The 17,873-nt window shown below is 33.4% G+C and overlaps 2 protein-coding genes and 2 pseudogenes across 3 annotated transcripts; 2 read left to right on the forward strand and 2 right to left on the reverse strand.

The window, feature by feature from the left end:
- Positions 1–1,519: 1,519 nt before the first annotated feature.
- Positions 1,520–3,926, forward strand: LOC120127102 (pentatricopeptide repeat-containing protein At1g25360-like). The gene has a single exon (XM_039145104.1). It carries the CDS (start codon positions 1,556–1,558, stop codon positions 3,920–3,922), a length of 2,367 nt encoding a protein of 788 aa, XP_039001035.1. The 5' UTR covers positions 1,520–1,555; the 3' UTR covers positions 3,923–3,926.
- On the reverse strand, positions 3,692–10,074 carry LOC120127106 (annotated as a pseudogene).
- On the reverse strand, positions 4,602–8,003 carry LOC120127104 (uncharacterized protein At5g43822-like). 2 transcript variants are annotated; one of them, XR_005516504.1, is made up of 6 exons: positions 7,672–8,003; positions 7,463–7,581; positions 7,129–7,308; positions 6,847–6,904; positions 5,855–5,961; positions 4,602–4,940 (listed from the first exon to the last, which is right to left on the reverse strand). XR_005516504.1 is itself a non-coding variant. In XM_039145105.1 (6 exons), the coding sequence occupies exons 1-6, from the start codon at positions 7,801–7,803 to the stop codon at positions 4,897–4,899; spliced, it is 597 nt and encodes a 198-aa protein (XP_039001036.1). In that variant the 5' UTR covers positions 7,804–8,001; the 3' UTR covers positions 4,610–4,896. The 2 variants fall into 2 exon arrangements, 1 of the variants encoding a protein (XP_039001036.1); XM_039145105.1 differs by having other exon boundaries at positions 4,610–4,940; positions 5,855–5,919; positions 6,848–6,904; positions 7,672–8,001.
- Positions 10,075–14,681: 4,607 nt separating the features above from the next.
- On the forward strand, positions 14,682–16,182 carry LOC120127103 (annotated as a pseudogene).
- Positions 16,183–17,873: the final 1,691 nt, after the last annotated feature.

Below are 17,873 nucleotides of genomic sequence, written 5' to 3' on the forward strand. Positions count from 1 at the left end.
AATTATTAATTAATTAAAAAACTCCGAGTATATATTATTTTATAATAACTTCAAACTACTAAAAAAATGATAATTTTATAAGGATTAAATAGGTAGCTTCAACTCAAAAACATTTACAGTATATCGTAAATTTTAATTCTGCAAATTGTGTATATTTTTTTGGTTTTCAAAGTGAAACAAATAACTATACAAAGATAGCATGATAGTAGCGTTCTACCAAACACCATCATTGATAATACTATGTCTCTTTAAACGTGAAAAATATAGAATAATTCCACGTCTATTGTTGGTAAATATAGATGCATGGTTATATTGAACTTTGCGCAGGTAAAAATATCCAATATATTAACAAAATTCATTACTTTTAAAAATTACGATGTATAATATAATTAAAACATTTTAATTTTAAAATACACTAAACTGGATATAGTAAAAAATCGCCACTTCTCCTTTCGGAAACATAACTTTTAAACTATTGAATATAAGGGGTTGTTTGTTTGCCTCTTAATGGAATCATTCAGTGTTAAATGTTGAACCGTTCAACATTCAGCGCGTTTGTTTCGTATCTCTAAATGATTCAGTGCTGACTGATTCAGCAAAATAATGCTGAATGATTCAACACATAAGTACATTCTGAATGATTCAGAGTCATTATCAAACAATATGTCACATTCAGAGCCTCTGAATTATTCAGCGTTTAATCATTCTGAAGTAAACAAACAACCCCTAAGATTATAAACTAAAGAATTTTAATTCAATGTAAAATTTATAATCATCAAAATTTTAATATTTTATTTTACCTTTTACTAAAATCATTCAATAAATTCATCGGAAAAAATTGATTTTGCGGCTAAATAAAGTTTTAAACCCTAAGTATATTAAGATTAGTTATGAAATTAGGGTGCGTTTGGTTCACGGAATGTAAGATTACCAGTGGGAATAAAAGATTACCAGGGAATAGGATTACTGGGAATGTTGTATTTTGTGTTTGGTTGGTTTAGCAGGAATGTAAGATTACCGTGTTTGATTAAATGAATAAAAGATTATGGGAATGTATATGTGATCAAATTGTCTTTATTATATATTTGTATAATATTACAAATTGTAAAATATTTATATATTTTTTTTAAAAAATTAAATTTATAATATTTATATAATTTTTTTACAAAATTAAAAATATAAAAAAGGTTTAATGAAAGGGTAAATTTTTTTTAACCCCTGAACTTTATATAAAATTTTAATTATAGACTTTTCTTGTAAATCTAAAATAATTTAAGGATAAATTTGTAATTTGACATTCGTAGAATTTTTATTATTCAATGACAGAAGAAAGATATTTTTGAAAAAAAAAATTTAAGTGCATTTTAATCCAAAACGTCGGTAATGTTACAATACCTAAGAGAAGGGAGATAATGACATTTCCGGTAATATACCCAAAAAATTTACTATTAGTAATAAAACATTACCGATAATAAGATTCCTGACCAAACATGGGAATATAAAATTCTAAGGTGGCCATGTATTACAAAAGCCATGAAAATCGAGTGTTTACGTCATGATGAGTCCAGAAGTGATCCGTACGGTAGCCAATCGTTACGCTTCCCAGCTGCAACTATGTTACCCCCTAACTTCTGCCTCTTTCTCCCTAGCCCAAACCATCCACTCTCACATGGTAACTTCTGGTTTCCGCCCCCGTGGCCACATTCTCAACCGTCTGATTGATGTGTACAGCAAATCATCAAGGGTCATCTATGCTCGCCACCTGTTTGATAAAATTCCTGAACCAGATATTGTTTCAAGAACGACTATGGTTTCAGCTTATTCTTCGTCAGGCGACATTAGAACGGCGTGGAAAATGTTTGAAGAAACCCCTTTGAGCATCCGGGACAGTGTTTTCTACAACGCGATGATCACGGGGTATTCACGCAATGAAGATGGCCATGCATGTATCGAACTGTTTCGCCGGATGTTACGTGATGAATTTAGGCCCGATGATTTCACTTTCACCTCTGTTTTAGGTGGATTGGCTCTTGTTGTCAATAGAGCAATGCAGTGCAAGCAATTCCATTGCGTAGTTTTGAAGTTAGGGACAGGGCTCGTTACTTCTGTTTTGAATGCACTCGTTTCTGTTTATGTTAACTGCGGATTGGTGTTTGAAGCTAGGAAATTGTTTGATGAGATTAATGAGAAAGATGAGTTGTCATGGACGACGATGGTAACGGGGTATGTTAAGAATGATGAACTTGATGCAGCAAGGGAGTTGGTTGATGGGATGAATGAAAAGATGGAAGTTGCTTGGAATGCAATGATTTCAGGGTATGTGCATTGCGAACGTTATGAAGAAGCACTAGACATGTTTAGGAAGATGTATTTTGTGGGAATTAAAATGGATGAATTTGCATACACTAGTATTATTAGTTGTTGCGTGCATGCCGGATTGTTTCATCTTGGGAAGCAAGTGCATTGTTATGTTTTAAGGACAGAAGCTAAGCCTACACCTGAATTTTCATTGCCTGTGAATAATGCATTAGTTACATTGTATTGGAAATGTGAAAAAGTGGATTGGGCACGCCGGATTTTTGATAGCATGCCTGTAAGAGACCTTGTTTCATGGAATGCAATCTTATCTGGCTATGTGAATGCTGGCCGTATCGATGAAGGTAGGTTGTTTTTTAGGAAGATGCCAGAGAGGAACCATTTGACTTGGACTGTAATGATATCAGGATTAGCTCAAAATGGGTTTGGAGAGGAGGGTTTAAAGCTGTTTAACCAGATGAAATCAGAGGGATCTCAGCCATGTGATTATGCATTTGCAGGAGCAATCACTTCTTGTGCCATGTTAGGAGCATTGGAGAATGGACGTCAACTCCATGCTCAACTTGTTCGTTTGGGGCTCGATTCAAGCCTTTCAGCTGGAAATGCACTGATTACAATGTATGCAAGGTGTGGTGTTGTGGAAGCTGCTAATGAGCTGTTCCTTACAATGCCATGTGTGGATTCAGTCTCTTGGAATGCCATGATTGCAGCTCTTGGCCAGCATGGGCATGGAATACAAGCATTAGAACTTTTCGAGCAGATGTTGGGTGCAGGCATTTCACCTGATCGGATTACTTACCTCACAATTCTATCTGCTTGTAGCCATGCGGGTCTAGTTAAAGAAGGGCAGTATTATTTCAACTCAATGCATAGGCTTCATGGGATAACCCCAGGTGAAGATCATTACGCCCGTCTCGTTGATCTGCTTTGTCGAGCTGGAAAGTTCCTAGAAGCAAAGGATGTGATTTCATCAATGCCTTTTGAGCCAGGTGCAGCAGTTTGGGAGGCTCTTCTGGCTGGATGCCGGACTCATGGAAATGTAGATTTGGGGGTTCAAGCCGCTGAACGACTAATCGAACTGATGCCGCAACACGACGGAAGCTATGTCCTTTTGTCTAATATGCATGCTACTGCTGGGCGGTGGAACGACGCTGCAAACGCACGGAAACTAATGAGAGACAGAGGAATACGCAAGGAACCTGGATGTAGTTGGGTGGAGGTTGAGAACAAAGTCCATGTTTTCTTGGTTGATGACACAATGCACCCTGAGGTGCAAGCAGTTTACAATTATCTTAACAAATTGGTGACGGAAATGAGAAGATTGGGTTATCTTCCGGACACCAAGTTTGTACTACACGATATAGAGTCTGACCAGAAAGAACGTGTCCTGTCGGCTCACAGCGAGAAGCTTGCTGTAGCTTTCGCACTCATGAGGCTTCCTCGTGGAGCCACCGTGAGGGTATTCAAGAACCTTAGGATTTGTGGGGATTGCCATAATGCATTCAAGTTTATGTCAAAAGTGGTGGGAAGAGAGATTATTGTAAGAGATGCAAAGAGGTTTCATCATTTTAGAGATTGCGAGTGCTCTTGTGGTGATTACTGGTAGGCACAATTTTGAACATTACAAATGATAGTGGACTGAATCCGTAAAATTCAGAGAACGTGTTTTGCTTTTCGACCTTGATTTTTTCCCCTAATAAAATAAAATATTCAAAACCTTTTTTTAAAATTTTATTCTAACACTAGTAAAATAAAAGGTAAAGTAAACTAGAGGTAATTGGAATTACGTTCAAACGATCATTTTAATCATTACATTTCTTGAAGTAAATAAAATAAATATTAAATTTATCAAATTATTATAAAACAATCATTAAAATTTATCAAACGGTTATAAAATAATCATTAAATTTTATCAAATAGTTATTAAATTTATCAAAGATCATTTTATAATTTTTGAAAGTTCAAATATGAAAACGATTGTTTGAACATAGTTTACTGACCTTTGAGAATTTACCCTAAAATAAATGATAAAAGAATAATTTTAAAAAACATAAGCTACCATCGGAATTTGACCAAGTTGAAGACTGAAGGAAAAACTTCAGGGTCTAATTTTGATTAACATTTTAACCGTTATGATTATTTGCATGGAAGAACACCGGTTTCCATGTTGCAAAAGCCAAGTTCTTTTGTTCATAAGACAAGTGATCAACGTAATAAAAGAGAAAACATGATCTGAATTAGGCAATAAAGTTCAGTACAAACTGTTTTATGTTGCAACTTTCATTATTGCACTTGCATTTGCTTTTGCTGTTTGATAACATGTGCCAAGTTTGTGTGTGCCCTGTGGTTCCTTTCAAACATTTCAATCTACCGGTACCCAAAGCTCTGCGAAATCTTCGGATTTGGTATTCTTGATGTTTGTCAGCCATATTTCGCTATTGTCCATGGTGCAAGGGCCACAGCTTTTCCTGCAATGTGCTAGGTGCAGAATGATTCCTTTAGCTAATGTAACAAAACCGAGAGGCATCGGCCATAGCACCACTTCAACAAAACCAGGGAATCAGAAGTTGTCTATAAAAATCAGCATATCTCTTCCGCAAATATGGTGTCAAAGATGTACTGTACTGCAAAAGGTTGTATATGAGAAAGCAGTAGTTAGAACCTATTATGCACAAATACAATATGATTAAACTGCAAAAAGAAAACAATTAAAAGAAATGGAAGAAGAAAAAGATACGGCAAACAGATCCACTCATTGCTAGTATAAAGCTAAAAGTTACAGTAATTGCTATTTGCTAATGTAATCTTTTATAAGTTGAAGCTACTATAACACCATTTTGTATATACTTCCAAACAAGGCTAAACGGAAATTTGTCCAATTGGATAGTAACATGAATGTATTGAGGTATCTTCTAATTCGATTATAAAAAATACTCGTATTATCTTCCATAACTATAGAAAGGACTAATTGCTGCTGTTAATGAGCATGGTTACACCAGGACCAGGGACTTCCTTAATCTGGCTCTGTTTCCTGGTGTAATGGAATTAGGAATTCTATGAGAGAGTGTCACAAAAGATGCGACTTCTACCACTCTAAATTTGTAGCATTTTCTTTGCAAGAAATTACACTTTGATCTAATTCTAGTTGAGCTGTCCAATCCTTGTTGCTTCTGGTCTTGGTGAATTGTACAAATGAAAAGTGAAATTGTAGAAATGCTTGCTTAACATGGTTAGATACCTGATAATGATTCATTGTCGACTAACACATTTACAGAAGTTTAAAAAAAAAATGTATCCACCTATTTGTATGATTGTAACTCTCCATAAATATGATTGTAAGAAATTGATTATTATCCCCCCCAAAAAAAATCACTTATTATTAATAAATCAAGGAAACTAAAGCTAAACACATGCAAAATAGATATGACTAACTTTGGCCAGAATAAACCTTCCTTGTTCAGTATACTGTGTTGATCAAGAAGTTAACTAAAGCTAAAAACAAACAAAACAAATCTAGCTAACTTTGCCCAGAATGTACCTTCCTCGCTTAGTATATTGGGTTGATCAACCAAAAGTTGGTGAAGTGCACCCAGATCACCGGAACTGCAAATCAAGGAAACATAACAATTACAAAGCCATGGCTTAAAGAATGTTGTAAAAGTAATTCCCTTCTTTTAGGAGGTTAAATAAATTTAATTTAACAAACCAAGAATCAAGTGAACAAAAAACTCATATCTTCACGTGGGAAAGGATGAATAACAGTACAGAACAAGCACAAAATAAGTGGAAATAAGCTCTTGATATTTTATTGCATGGAATTAGGATTATGAACTATCATTGCACTGTATTTGTCATCTTGTTCAACCGAATAAATTAATGTGAACACTTTTATGGATTACACAATCATCCAAGAAGATTTTAATGAATTGGCTAGCTACATTTTGTAATGTGGTTCTCGTTATAATAAAATAAAAACTGATAATCATAATTCCTCAAAATAAAGATACAGAGTTTGAATTTTAATTTACATTTGTACTCTTACTCAAGTATTATCTCATTTGTTACATAACAAAAAGTAGGCAAGCTAAAGAAGTAAGCTTTAGAACCTAAAGTATAGAAGAACATAAATTTTACTTATCATACTTATGCAATCTAAAGCACAATAATATTTTTTGGGAGCTCCATATTCTATTGGACTGTTTAAGGGTCCAATCATTTATGAGGGTAAAACAGTAGGAATGACTCCACCATGCCATACCCTTGTCCCCAAAATACTTTGGCATGGTGCCTACATGCACCTTATAGGGAAGCGTCTGAACTACAGACGTAAAATTTGCAAGTTTTACACTTTCTTTGGATCATTGGGTTAACTGAGTTTAATGGCTGATATTAAAACTTCTAAGTTGAGGATAATCCACTTCTTTTTCCCCCGTAAAAATCCCCTCATTTCCCACTAAAAATCTATACATATATCAAGACAGTTTTATTGACATTTTTGAATTGCAAGAGCAGGATAATGAGTTATCCTTACTTTGGTTTCAAGGCAAGAGCTGAAAGTGCAGAAACCAATGATGATTTAAGAAGGTACCTAGCAAACATGGATAATCAGTCATTTAAAATCTTGCTACCTCAGATTTTGACCAAAAGTGAATCGAAGCAAGTTCTTCAAACCTCAAATAGTGAAAAGTGCAATCATGAAAAATCTACGGAAACATAAATGTGTATTCCTACTTGTATATCATACAAATTAAAAAACATTAAGCAGTAGAAAAACTCATTCTAAATTTTTTGAAAGATGGAACTGTTAATTACTCGGCAAGGTGCATTTCATGGAGAAGTACCAGCCCGTCTATGCAATTTGTAAGAGTCGGTTTTATGCCAATTCTATGTTGCAGTTGTTTTTTGTTCAGCTGGTTAGAGCACCCTTTTGCAAGCTGTTTACCATCATATTGAAGCTTCTCAAGAGAAAGAAGAACAGCCAGAAAGTCTTCACTGAAATAAAAACATAATTCATTATTTTATCTAAGACCTTTACAAATTTCATTTAGATAATAAATCAAACTATTATTTACATTCTCAAAAAGCAAATATAGCAAATAACAAAGAGCAAAAGACTCCGTCAAATAAACAAAGACTAAACACTTACATGGTATTTCTCATGGAAAGTAAAATATTTTGCAAAAAATCCATCTGCTTTTGCATCACTGCAACTTCGATTCCTCCAATCGAATTTAAACTCGCATAATTTTTAGTGTTTTGAATAGTCTGATAAAATTGAATAAAGAACTTCTATTAAAGAAATTAAAATAAATAAATAAATAGGAAGTTGGGAGAGAGGAAAATATTAGGTTTGACCTCTAATCTGGCAATAATAGAAGAAGCATTTCGAAACTGAGAAATTAAGCGAGATTGAATGTCGTCCCATTTACTCATTTCATCTTTTGCTTTTCTGAATTTCTGCTGATATTTCTTTATCATCGACTCCATCGGGGTTTAAATAGCAGCGGCGGCGCTGGCTGCACAGTCCGACGCCGTTAAGAGCTTAAATACCGGTCCAAAGCAATTTCACACCAGTAACGGCCGATTGCAGCCGTGAAAAGCGGTACAACGGAAAATATCGCCAGTGACGCCTGTTATTCCCGCGATCCGGTTACTTTGTAAAAAAAAATTATCAGCTCAGCGTGATAAAATAAAGTAAAAGGAGTAAATAAATAACCCTAAATTTCTCTCTCTCTCTTCTTTTTTCTTAACCACAGTCGGTATCTTTGTTTCTTCATCTTTATAATCGATAACAATACCAATTTTAGAGTTGATCGCCGACGGTTAATATATATTATTTTTTAAAGTATATAAATAATCTTTAAATTTTTAAAATGTCTGTATTTTTGTCACCTAACTTTTGAAAATTATAATACCGTCATTAAATTTTTAAAGTCCCGACATTACCCGTCGGGTTAAATCCACGAGATAATGTGTTGAGAAAGTTTATTTCACGAGATAATGCTCTTCCCATATTATTTGCTGAGATAAAGCGAATTTCACAGTGCAAGTGTAGGTCGACAGGCGCTCCGGGAGACTAAGGAAATCGCCATATTGTTCCCGCGAACTGTGGTGAGCTGCTGCACTTTGCATGCATGTAGGTCGTCATGCACGCCCGTCCTGCTAAAATGAAGGTCGCCATGTGATCCCTGCTGAAATGATTTTTTAGAACTCTAAAAACATCAGACATCCTAATCTTATTCGTGAAAATATTACTTTCCATTGTCAATATATTTGATAATAACCCTCCTTTGATATATATTAACTCAAGACAAAACAATAATTAATTCAATCCACGAATAAGTCTAACCATACGTATCTAATGGGTTATACAATGACTCTTGTTATTGATTAAAATGCTCTTAAAATTAAGGAAAAGAGTGATTAAAAGGTTGTTAATGGGGCCACAAAAGGAATTATTTTGTTTTATTCATACTTTATGCACAAAGTTGAAATCATGATGGATTTTGCACAAAAATCATTTCGAGAGGGATTACATGGCGACCTTATAGGTTGTCCGGCATACATAGCGACCTTTATTTCCTAGGCTCTCTACGCTTGCACTGTGAAATTTGTTCTATCTCAACAAATAATATGGGGAGAGCATTATCTTGTGAAATAAACTTTCCCAACATATTATCTCGTGGATTTAACCTTATCCGTCGTTAGTTTTATCTCACGTAACACCCCCGGGTCTTCTTATTCCTCCTCCTTCTGCTACTGCTGCTGCTCTTAAGCATGTTTTATAGAAAAAAATAAAGAAATCGGCAACAACGCTACGAATATTTAAGACATGTAAATACCTCCCCCAAAGTTCGACTCGGTCTGGGAGTCCAATAAAATGGTAAAAATAAGAAGAAAAACTAAGACAAAGTAATCAAAAGGTAAACCCGTTGGTGGTTTCACGAATCAAAAACGAAAACACTGAAGAATTCGGTTGCGAGCAAACGGCATCTCTTTCCGGTGAGGTGTTGCAGATTCTTCTTCAGAATATATGCACAATGTCGTAGGCAAATCTGTTGATGACATGTTAAAGAAAGTACCGATAGGCAAAAAGGATATATCCGAAAGCTGGCAAACTTTTACTCTTAAGAAACAAAAGGTGACATTCATCTCAATAACAAAAACAGGCAGAGGCAAAGCCGAATAATGTGATTTAACAACTAGGGTTCAACAACAACTGCTATCGTATGTGTGTGTCCGAGTAGCATTGCTAGAAAGAAAGGATACGTCCAGAATAGCATGAATGACTGCAAAAATTTAAAGAACGGTATTAGCTGATGAAAATTTAGAACATGAAATATGTAGTGTAACTCGAAACATAAGCTTACCATAAGTCCAAACATGAAACCATCGAGTATAATCCGGTTCCAGCTATCGACATATGAATGAACCGAGAATTTTGCCTTTGCTATGAGTCCAATTGAAGTAATTGCCATGACAAAAAAAATAAAAGACAAACCCCACAAAGCCTGTGAATCCTAAAATTCCAGCAATAACCCCTCCGATGATGGACATAAATGTTCGGCTGCAAGTTAGAACAAAGCTTAGATATTGGCTTTCAATACATAATTTCACATTTCTGTAAACACGAAAAACAAACCTGTAATATATAACTTCCATGTTATTCTGCATATTCTCTGCGCTAAAAACCGGAACATCATTCATAGCTTCATTTGACTTCTTCTCAGATGAACTGGAATCACTATGTGCAGCCATGATGTATTCTTTATGTGCTCTACAACTTTCTGGGGGGGGGGGAAACAGATGCACGAGTTAACCATGAATTTCATACAAACCACAAATGATCCCGATTTTAGGAGAAGAAGAAGGAGGAGGAGAAGAAGGAAGAAGGAAGAAGGAAGAAGGAAGAAGAAAGAAGAGGAAGAAGAAGAAAGAAGGAAGAAGGAAGAAGGAAGAAGAAAGAAGGAAGAAGAATGCGGTTAACGTGATTAACGTGCCCATTCAGATAAAACTGATAAGAAAAAATAATTTCACTGACCGAAAATGTCTTATAACATACGATTTTAACAAATTTTTTTTGGATTTACGAAAATGACCAATAAATTCGCAACGCAAACTTCGATTTCGCAACACAGTTTTTAAATACGCAACGCGAATTTGTAAATCGCAACACAGTTTCCAAAATCGCATTGCGATAGTACCGTTTACCTATATCGGTAATTAGCGTTGCGAATTTGAAAATCGCGTTGCGATAGTACTGTTTACCTATGTCGGTAATTAAATTACGAAATTGGCGAATTCGATTTGCGAAATTCGCGTTGCGATAGTTGTGTTTATCTATATCGATAATTTGCGTTGCGAATTTGAAAATCTCGTTGCGAATTTGAAAATCGCGTTGCGATTTACATATTCGCTTTGCGAATTTGTTGGTCATTTTCGCAAATCCAAAAAAAGTTGGTTAAAATCGTATATTATAAGGCATTTTCGGTCACTGAAGTTATTTTCTCAACCGATAAAATTAACTGCGGATAACGTAGGGACTTTACTAAAAACATACTAAAAGTTCAGTGATTGTATTATAATTTTTAAAAGTTAGGTGATCAAAATACAAACACCCTAAAAATTTAGGGAATATTTATATACTTTACCCTATTATTTATTTATTTTTAATAATTAAATTTTTATGACATATTTTCTTTTGTCTTTTGATATGTTTTCGATCATTTGACTATTATTTTAGTTTCACTTTTGTAGGGTTGAATTTAACATCATTATGACTGACGAATATGATGTTTATTTTTTATTATGCAGATCTTCCATGTTTTAGACTATCGGATTGAATTTTGGATATGTGATATGTGTTTGTGGATAGTTTGTTCACATTGCTTTATTTTGATTTACGATTTCTCGGTGATATTTTAACAGAGTGATCTTTTTTATATTCGTTTGTCGATACAATCAAATATATTTGTATCTATCTTCGAGTTTATTTGGTTATTTTTTTTTAACATTTTTCTTGTATGGTCCTTATATGATCCCAGACGACTAATTTTTATGTTTTTTTATCATTACATCAATTCATCATAAGAATATAAGGGGGACTGGAATAATCTCGATCAAGGACTGCCAGTAAATGAGTCGGGAGAGAATCGAAGACGAGAAGAGAACCATCACGAGTAGTATCCATTTTGGCAATGAAATCTGCCGCAGCATTTGCCTCTCGATAATTTTTTTGAAAATCAACGAACCAAGCTTTATTGTAAATGCACGAAATGGAGAGTACCAGGGCAAATGGACTATCTATGGATGGAGAGGATAGGAGACTAATCGCTTCACTGCTATCCGACTGCACAATAATCTTCTCTACAACATGCTGCCATGCAAGCTCGAGACCACTAAATATACTCCAAAGCTCCGCTTCAAGCACCGATGTATGGCTGATGAACCTTCGGAACGCGAACAAACACTCCCCTGATGAGGTGCGGAGTAGGCCACCAATAGAACCTTGACCAGTCGACGGGGAAAGGGCACCGTCTGTGTTAAGGCAGAACCATCCCTCATCTGACGGCGACCATTGCACTTGAAGAGGTTGGGGAGCTGTACTGTTACGTGGAAAGACAACAGAATCAAAGTTCAGTTTGCTCCAAGAGATACCAGCTTGGAACAACCTTCTCGGAACAATAGGAGAACCTTGAAACACAAAACTATTCCGACCCTTCTACAACTGCCAAATAATGGATGAGAAGAGAACATTCCACGAAACCTTATATTCATTGCAAATGGAGTGAGTTTGCAGGTTGGAAAGCAGTCAAGTTTCCAGAGGAAGGTCAAAAAAGGTGGACAAACCATACCATGCTTGCCGAGTACGAGGACAGTCTCTAAGAATATGCAGGAGAGACTCGGATAAAAGGTTACACGCAGCACACGGGATCAAATCCAATATTACGGGCACAACGGGCCATAAAAAACCTCGGATGCGCTCTGGCACATTAAGCTTCCAACTGTTGTTCCAAGCAACCCAATTCTATCTATCAAGAGAAAAAAAAGCGCTTCGAACTGAGAAATGACCTTTTGGATCCTCTTTCCAATACAAGCAATTAGGTTCACAACGGACTTATGTTATTAATTACATAAAAATATTCTTATTATGTGTTTAATTTATTATAGTAATTATAATTCATTGTAATTTAGATATTTTTTTTTTATTAAAACTACGATTTTTATTAGAAAAAGAGTAACGAAGAAATGAAGAGAAACTTGTGATGGCACATAGCTAAAAGTTTCAATTGAGTAATGGGTCAGGTCATAACGACCAGACCTAAGTATTATCTCCTAGGGTAAACACCTTATTTAGTCATTCTATTATTATTGCATTTATCTTTTAGTCGCCAAATTATTTAATTTTTATAAATTTGTCATTAACATTATGTCTTCACTCTAAATTGATCATCGACCACCAACAACTTAAAAAAATGGTGATATAGACTATTATAACAATAATTTTAATCTTCAGAATTTATATTTGAAATTAATTAAAAATTAATATATAATAAAATTTCATTAGTTTTTATTTATAATTTTTCAAAATAAAATTCGTATGTCTCGAGGAAAAAATTACTTGAATTATTTAGTCTAATTGGTTTTCTCGCGTGCAAGATATAAATTAATAGATATAATTTTAATTGTTGCACGAATCAAGTTATCTCAGTGGTCAAATGAATATTTGTTATTCTTAGAGGTTCAAGTTTGAGCATCGGAGTATGCAAGGGTGATTGACCTTTTATTGTCAAATAGTTGAGGATATTTAGAACATATACTACTTTATAATCAGTTTAGATTAATAAAAAATTAATTGATTAGGAGGAAGATAAAGGTTTGATATAATTAGTTTTCATGAAAATTTGATTTTTTTGTGAAAGGGTAAGTTTTGAATTCAATAGATAAATTCCGAATAAAAACAAGACAAAATCATTAAAAAAAAATTCCATAAACCTAGATGGATGAATCATTAAAAAATTGGTTGTTTATGTATCTTACTTTTTTTTAAAATATATTTGTACATCTCTATTTGTTTGGAGTTACAAATACTTACAATAAAAATTATTTTTAAATGTTTATATTCTATAGCGTATCTTTTAGATAAATAAAAAGAAAAATTTAAAATCTAAATTTAACATGTTTTTTAATTATACGTTTTTAAGATTTATGACTAATTTTTATAATAATTAAAATCATTAACAGATAATTATCAAAATTATTAACATATAATTATCTATATAGTACTAAAAATATTAAAACAGATAATTATCACAATAATATCGGTAAAATATTATCAGATGAAATCAACATTGACTTGGTAAGAGGAATTAAAGCAAAAGATTTGATTCTGCACCTAAAAAGATCAGTAGAGTGTCACCCAAAATCAGAAAAATACTTTTAAAGATATTTTTTTATTGATACATACATCAATAGTATATGTATTATTTATTTATTATAATTATTTAAGATTTACTTTTTTAATAAATATTATGGTTTAGATAAATTTCATATCTATATTAAATCAGATAATATCATCTATTTAATATATATATGCTTTTATATCTAATTAATGGCACATCAGATTTATTGATGGTTTATCATTATATAAGTAAATAAAATAATTAAATATAATTAAAAATATTTACTCAAAATTAAATATTTTTTTGAAAACAAATATTGTGTTTATATATATAATCAAAACATATAGTATCACAATGGATATAAAAGATAATTAAATAATATCAACGTTGATTTGGTAGATAAGTTAAAGCAAAAGAAGATTATATATCTAAAAATGGATAAAAAATTTAAAAAGCAGAAATAACTGAAACGATTTACAAGATTTAAGGATGATTTTTTAAATAATAATAAATAGATCTCAACTTAAGTTCAAACTCTAAATAAACATATCTAAGTTGAAACTATAAATTAGAGTGAGTGAAGTTAAAATTTCAACATCAAACGGAGATTGAAACTTGAGATTAGCATTAAAGATGAACAACAACAATTCAACAAAGAGTCCTATGATCGTCTCGTTCGGCGAGATGCTTATTGATTTCGTGCCTGACGTTGCCGGTGTTTCTTTGGCCGATTCATACGGTTTCATCAAAGCTCCCGGTGGTGCACCCGCTAATGTTGCATGTGCCATCGCTAAGCTCGGCGGCAATGCTGCTTTCATTGGCAGGTTTTGAATTAATCTAATTGTTGTTCAATTATTAATAAGATTGTTTTGTTTTGTTTTTTTTTCATGCAAATTCAATTGATGACCGTGTGAATTGTTATTGTAAGGTCGGAGACGATGAATTTGGTCACATGTTGGCGAATTTGTTGAAGAAGATGGAGTGAACAACGAAGGAATTTGCTTCGACAAAGATGCAAGGACTGCATTAGCATTCGTTACGCTCATGACCGATGGACAAAGGGAATTCATGTTCTATCGGAACCCTAGTGCCGACATGTTGTTGAAAGAGTCGGAGTTAAAATTAGATCTCATCAAGCAAGCCAGGATTTTCCATTACGGATCCATAAGTCTGATATCGGAGCCATGCAAATCGGCTCACTTGGCAGCCATGAAAGCCGCTAAGCAGGCCGGCGTTTTGCTTTCTTATGACCCTAATGTCCGCTTGCCTTTGTGGCCATCCCATGAGGCTGCTAGAGATGGAATCAAGAGCATATGGAATGAAGCTGATTTCGTGAAGGTAATTGATACAGTGTATGAATTATTATTATAGAGGGATATTTAATAAAATTGATGTTTTTAATATCAGGTAAGTGACGATGAGGTTGAATTTCTTACCAAAGGAGATCCTCAAAAGGATGATGTCGTTATGACTTTATGGAACGATAACTTTAAGTTGCTTATTGTGACTGATGGACCAAATGGTTGCAGATATTATACTAAGGTATAATTTATATACTATGTATTTCATAAATGATAATTTTAATTTCTGAAAAATAACTAATGAATCCGTGTTCAAATTAATGCAGAAATTCAAAGGAAAGGTGAATGGTTTCCAAGTGAAAACCGTTGACACCACTGGAGCTGGAGACTCTTTTGTGGTTCATTTCTACTATCTGTAGCTAATGATCCAAACATCTTCGATGTACACATACTTGCCTATATGTAATTCCATATTTTTTTATTTTTATAACTTTAAAGTTTTTTTTTCCCTTCTGGTAAACAGAATGAACAGAAGCTGAAGGATGCACTGCTGTTTGCCAATGCTTGTGGAGCAATTTCCACAACTCAAAAGGGAGCCATCCCGTCACTTCCAGACAAGGCACAAGCTGAGAAACTCATCAAAGAACTTAAATGAGTTTTTTTCTTCCTAGAATAATTCGAAAAACGTTTCTAGTTATTTTTCTTTGTTGGTTTTGTTATTGGCTTAGCTTTGGTGATGAATAAAAGCGACATTTGTTCAATTTATTTATTTCCTTTGTTTATTCTACTCTTTTCTCTTTTCTATCATTCACGTGATTGATGATTTGTTTATTTGTAATTTTGTCCTTAGTTAAATTAGTAATATTGAAACGGTTATAATAATCTTTTATGTAAATTCTACTAGTTTTTTATATTTATATTTTTTATCTAAAAAGTAGGGGTGTTCATTCAGTTAAAACGGTAGTCGACCGAATCGAATTACTATTAATTGAACTTTTTTTTCTTTAACCGTTAACTGAACTGATTTTTTTTTAAAAATATTAACCGTACCAAATAAATTTCGGTTAATTTTTGAATTAACCAAAATTTTTAAAATTTTTCTAAATTATATAAAAATTGAATATTTTTTAATTAAAAAACAATTTACAATTAATTTAAATAATATAATTATAAAATAAAATTTATATGGATTTTTTAATTAATTAATATTGATTTAGGTTTAAAAGTTATTAGATCTTAAATTATTAATTGGGTTTTAAATAGTTTGGGCTAAACTCATATGTTATATATAATATATATAATATTTAAAATTTAATTTTGGTTAATTCGGTTAATTAACCGATTTCGAACCGAATTAACCGTTAACCAAATTCTAAAAAAATTATTAATCGTTTCCTAACCGAACTAATTCGGTGGCCAACCAAATTAACCGAACTAATTCGATTCGGTCGATTAATTTGGTCAAAACCGAAAAATGAACACCTACTAAAAGAAATAAAAAAGAGATAATTGATTAAAAATTTACACCTTTACTTCTATTAATTATTTTCTTCAAACTATAATTATGTATGTTAGATGCATTAATTGCATACAACGTTCTTCTTACACGTGAATTGATTAGAGGTTATAGATATGAAAGCTTATTTAAAAGTTATACACTTTAAAGTTAATTAAACATTTCACCAATTAAGTGGCTTCGGTCATTAAAAAATTATTATTATTATTTAAGGTCTTATATTTGAGTATCATGTATGTAGGAATATGAACGTTTAATGTCAAATGATTTAAAGTCTTTGAATATATACTACCTTGTAAATACCACATATTAATCAAAATATATATATGACTTAAGGGTAATTTTTATCCTTGTAGTAAACTAAATTTATCAATTTCGTCCTTAGTTAGAGAACTCAAGTTATGATTTCTCCTTTTCTTTCTTTTACTACCCCAAAACTATGTAGTTATGAAAGTAAATATGTATAACCATTTTAAGTTTCCTCCCCCATATTTTTTTCACTTTCTTTCTTTCTCTAAGCCTTACACTCGTGCTCTCCACTCTCAAGTATGGTTCTCCATCGGTCAGTTTTGATCGTCAGTGACCACCGCATCAGCTGTCGTTGCCGACTATCGGGACCTAAATTACATCATCAAAATCGCCTCGTGCTCCTCGTCATGGATCCAACCTTTGATCACTCGAATACATCGTCGATCATCGTAGATCTAACAAAAGCCAATTGATTTTCTCGAAACAAAAGACTTCCTTTGTCGCCAGCAATAGTCCAATGGAGTCATATTCACATTATGTTGCTCCTCATTGCCATTCCATCCTTTCCACCGCATGGATCTTCCAAACGACGTCTAGATCGTCGGAACAAACTCACCCCGTCGACCTTTCTATTTATCTTCTTCTTGTTTCAAATGGTATTGATTTTGGGATTGTTACCTTTACAAGTTGCCACGTGAAAGATAAGGGCAACTATGGTTGCCACTGTCGTCGTCGGTCAAGGTCATGACTGTTGCTGAGTATGTCATCAATTGCCTGCTACATCCACTAGTTTAGTGGTGGTTTACCAATAGTTTAAGTGGATGGATATTCGGTTGTAGGTCATTGAACCATCGATTGGGTGGGATTAACAAATTGATTGTGTCCAGTTTACTCTCGAGGCCTGAAATGTTAATGGGTCGGGTTATAGCTTGTAACGGGTCAAAAATTTGTGGTTCTAATATTTAAAATATTTTTTATTTTTAATAAATGACACATTATCATTAAGCCACGTTAGTAATATTGGATGACATGGAAACAATTGGCGTCCACATAAGTAGAAACTAACAGTCCCGTTAGTCAAAATGGTCA

The sequence above is a fragment of the Hibiscus syriacus genome, unplaced genomic scaffold (genome assembly GCF_006381635.1).
Source record: "Hibiscus syriacus cultivar Baekdansim isolate YM2019G1 unplaced genomic scaffold, ASM638163v2 tig00110462_pilon, whole genome shotgun sequence".
Taxonomy (NCBI): domain Eukaryota; kingdom Viridiplantae; phylum Streptophyta; class Magnoliopsida; order Malvales; family Malvaceae; genus Hibiscus; species Hibiscus syriacus.

Coding starts and splice junctions, on each gene's coding strand:
- LOC120127102 (XM_039145104.1), top strand. CDS start 1,556: ATGATGAGTCCAGAAGTGATCCGTACGGTAGCCAATCGTTACGCTTCC.
- LOC120127104 (XM_039145105.1), bottom strand. CDS start 7,803: ATGGAGTCGATGATAAAGAAATATCAGCAGAAATTCAGAAAAGCAAAA. Junction 7,582..7,671: donor CTATTATTGCCAGATTAGAG/GTCAAACCTAAT, acceptor CAATTTTATCAG/ACTATTCAAAACACTAAAAA. Junction 7,309..7,462: donor CTTTCCATGAGAAATACCAT/GTAAGTGTTTAG, acceptor TTTTTATTTCAG/TGAAGACTTTCTGGCTGTTC.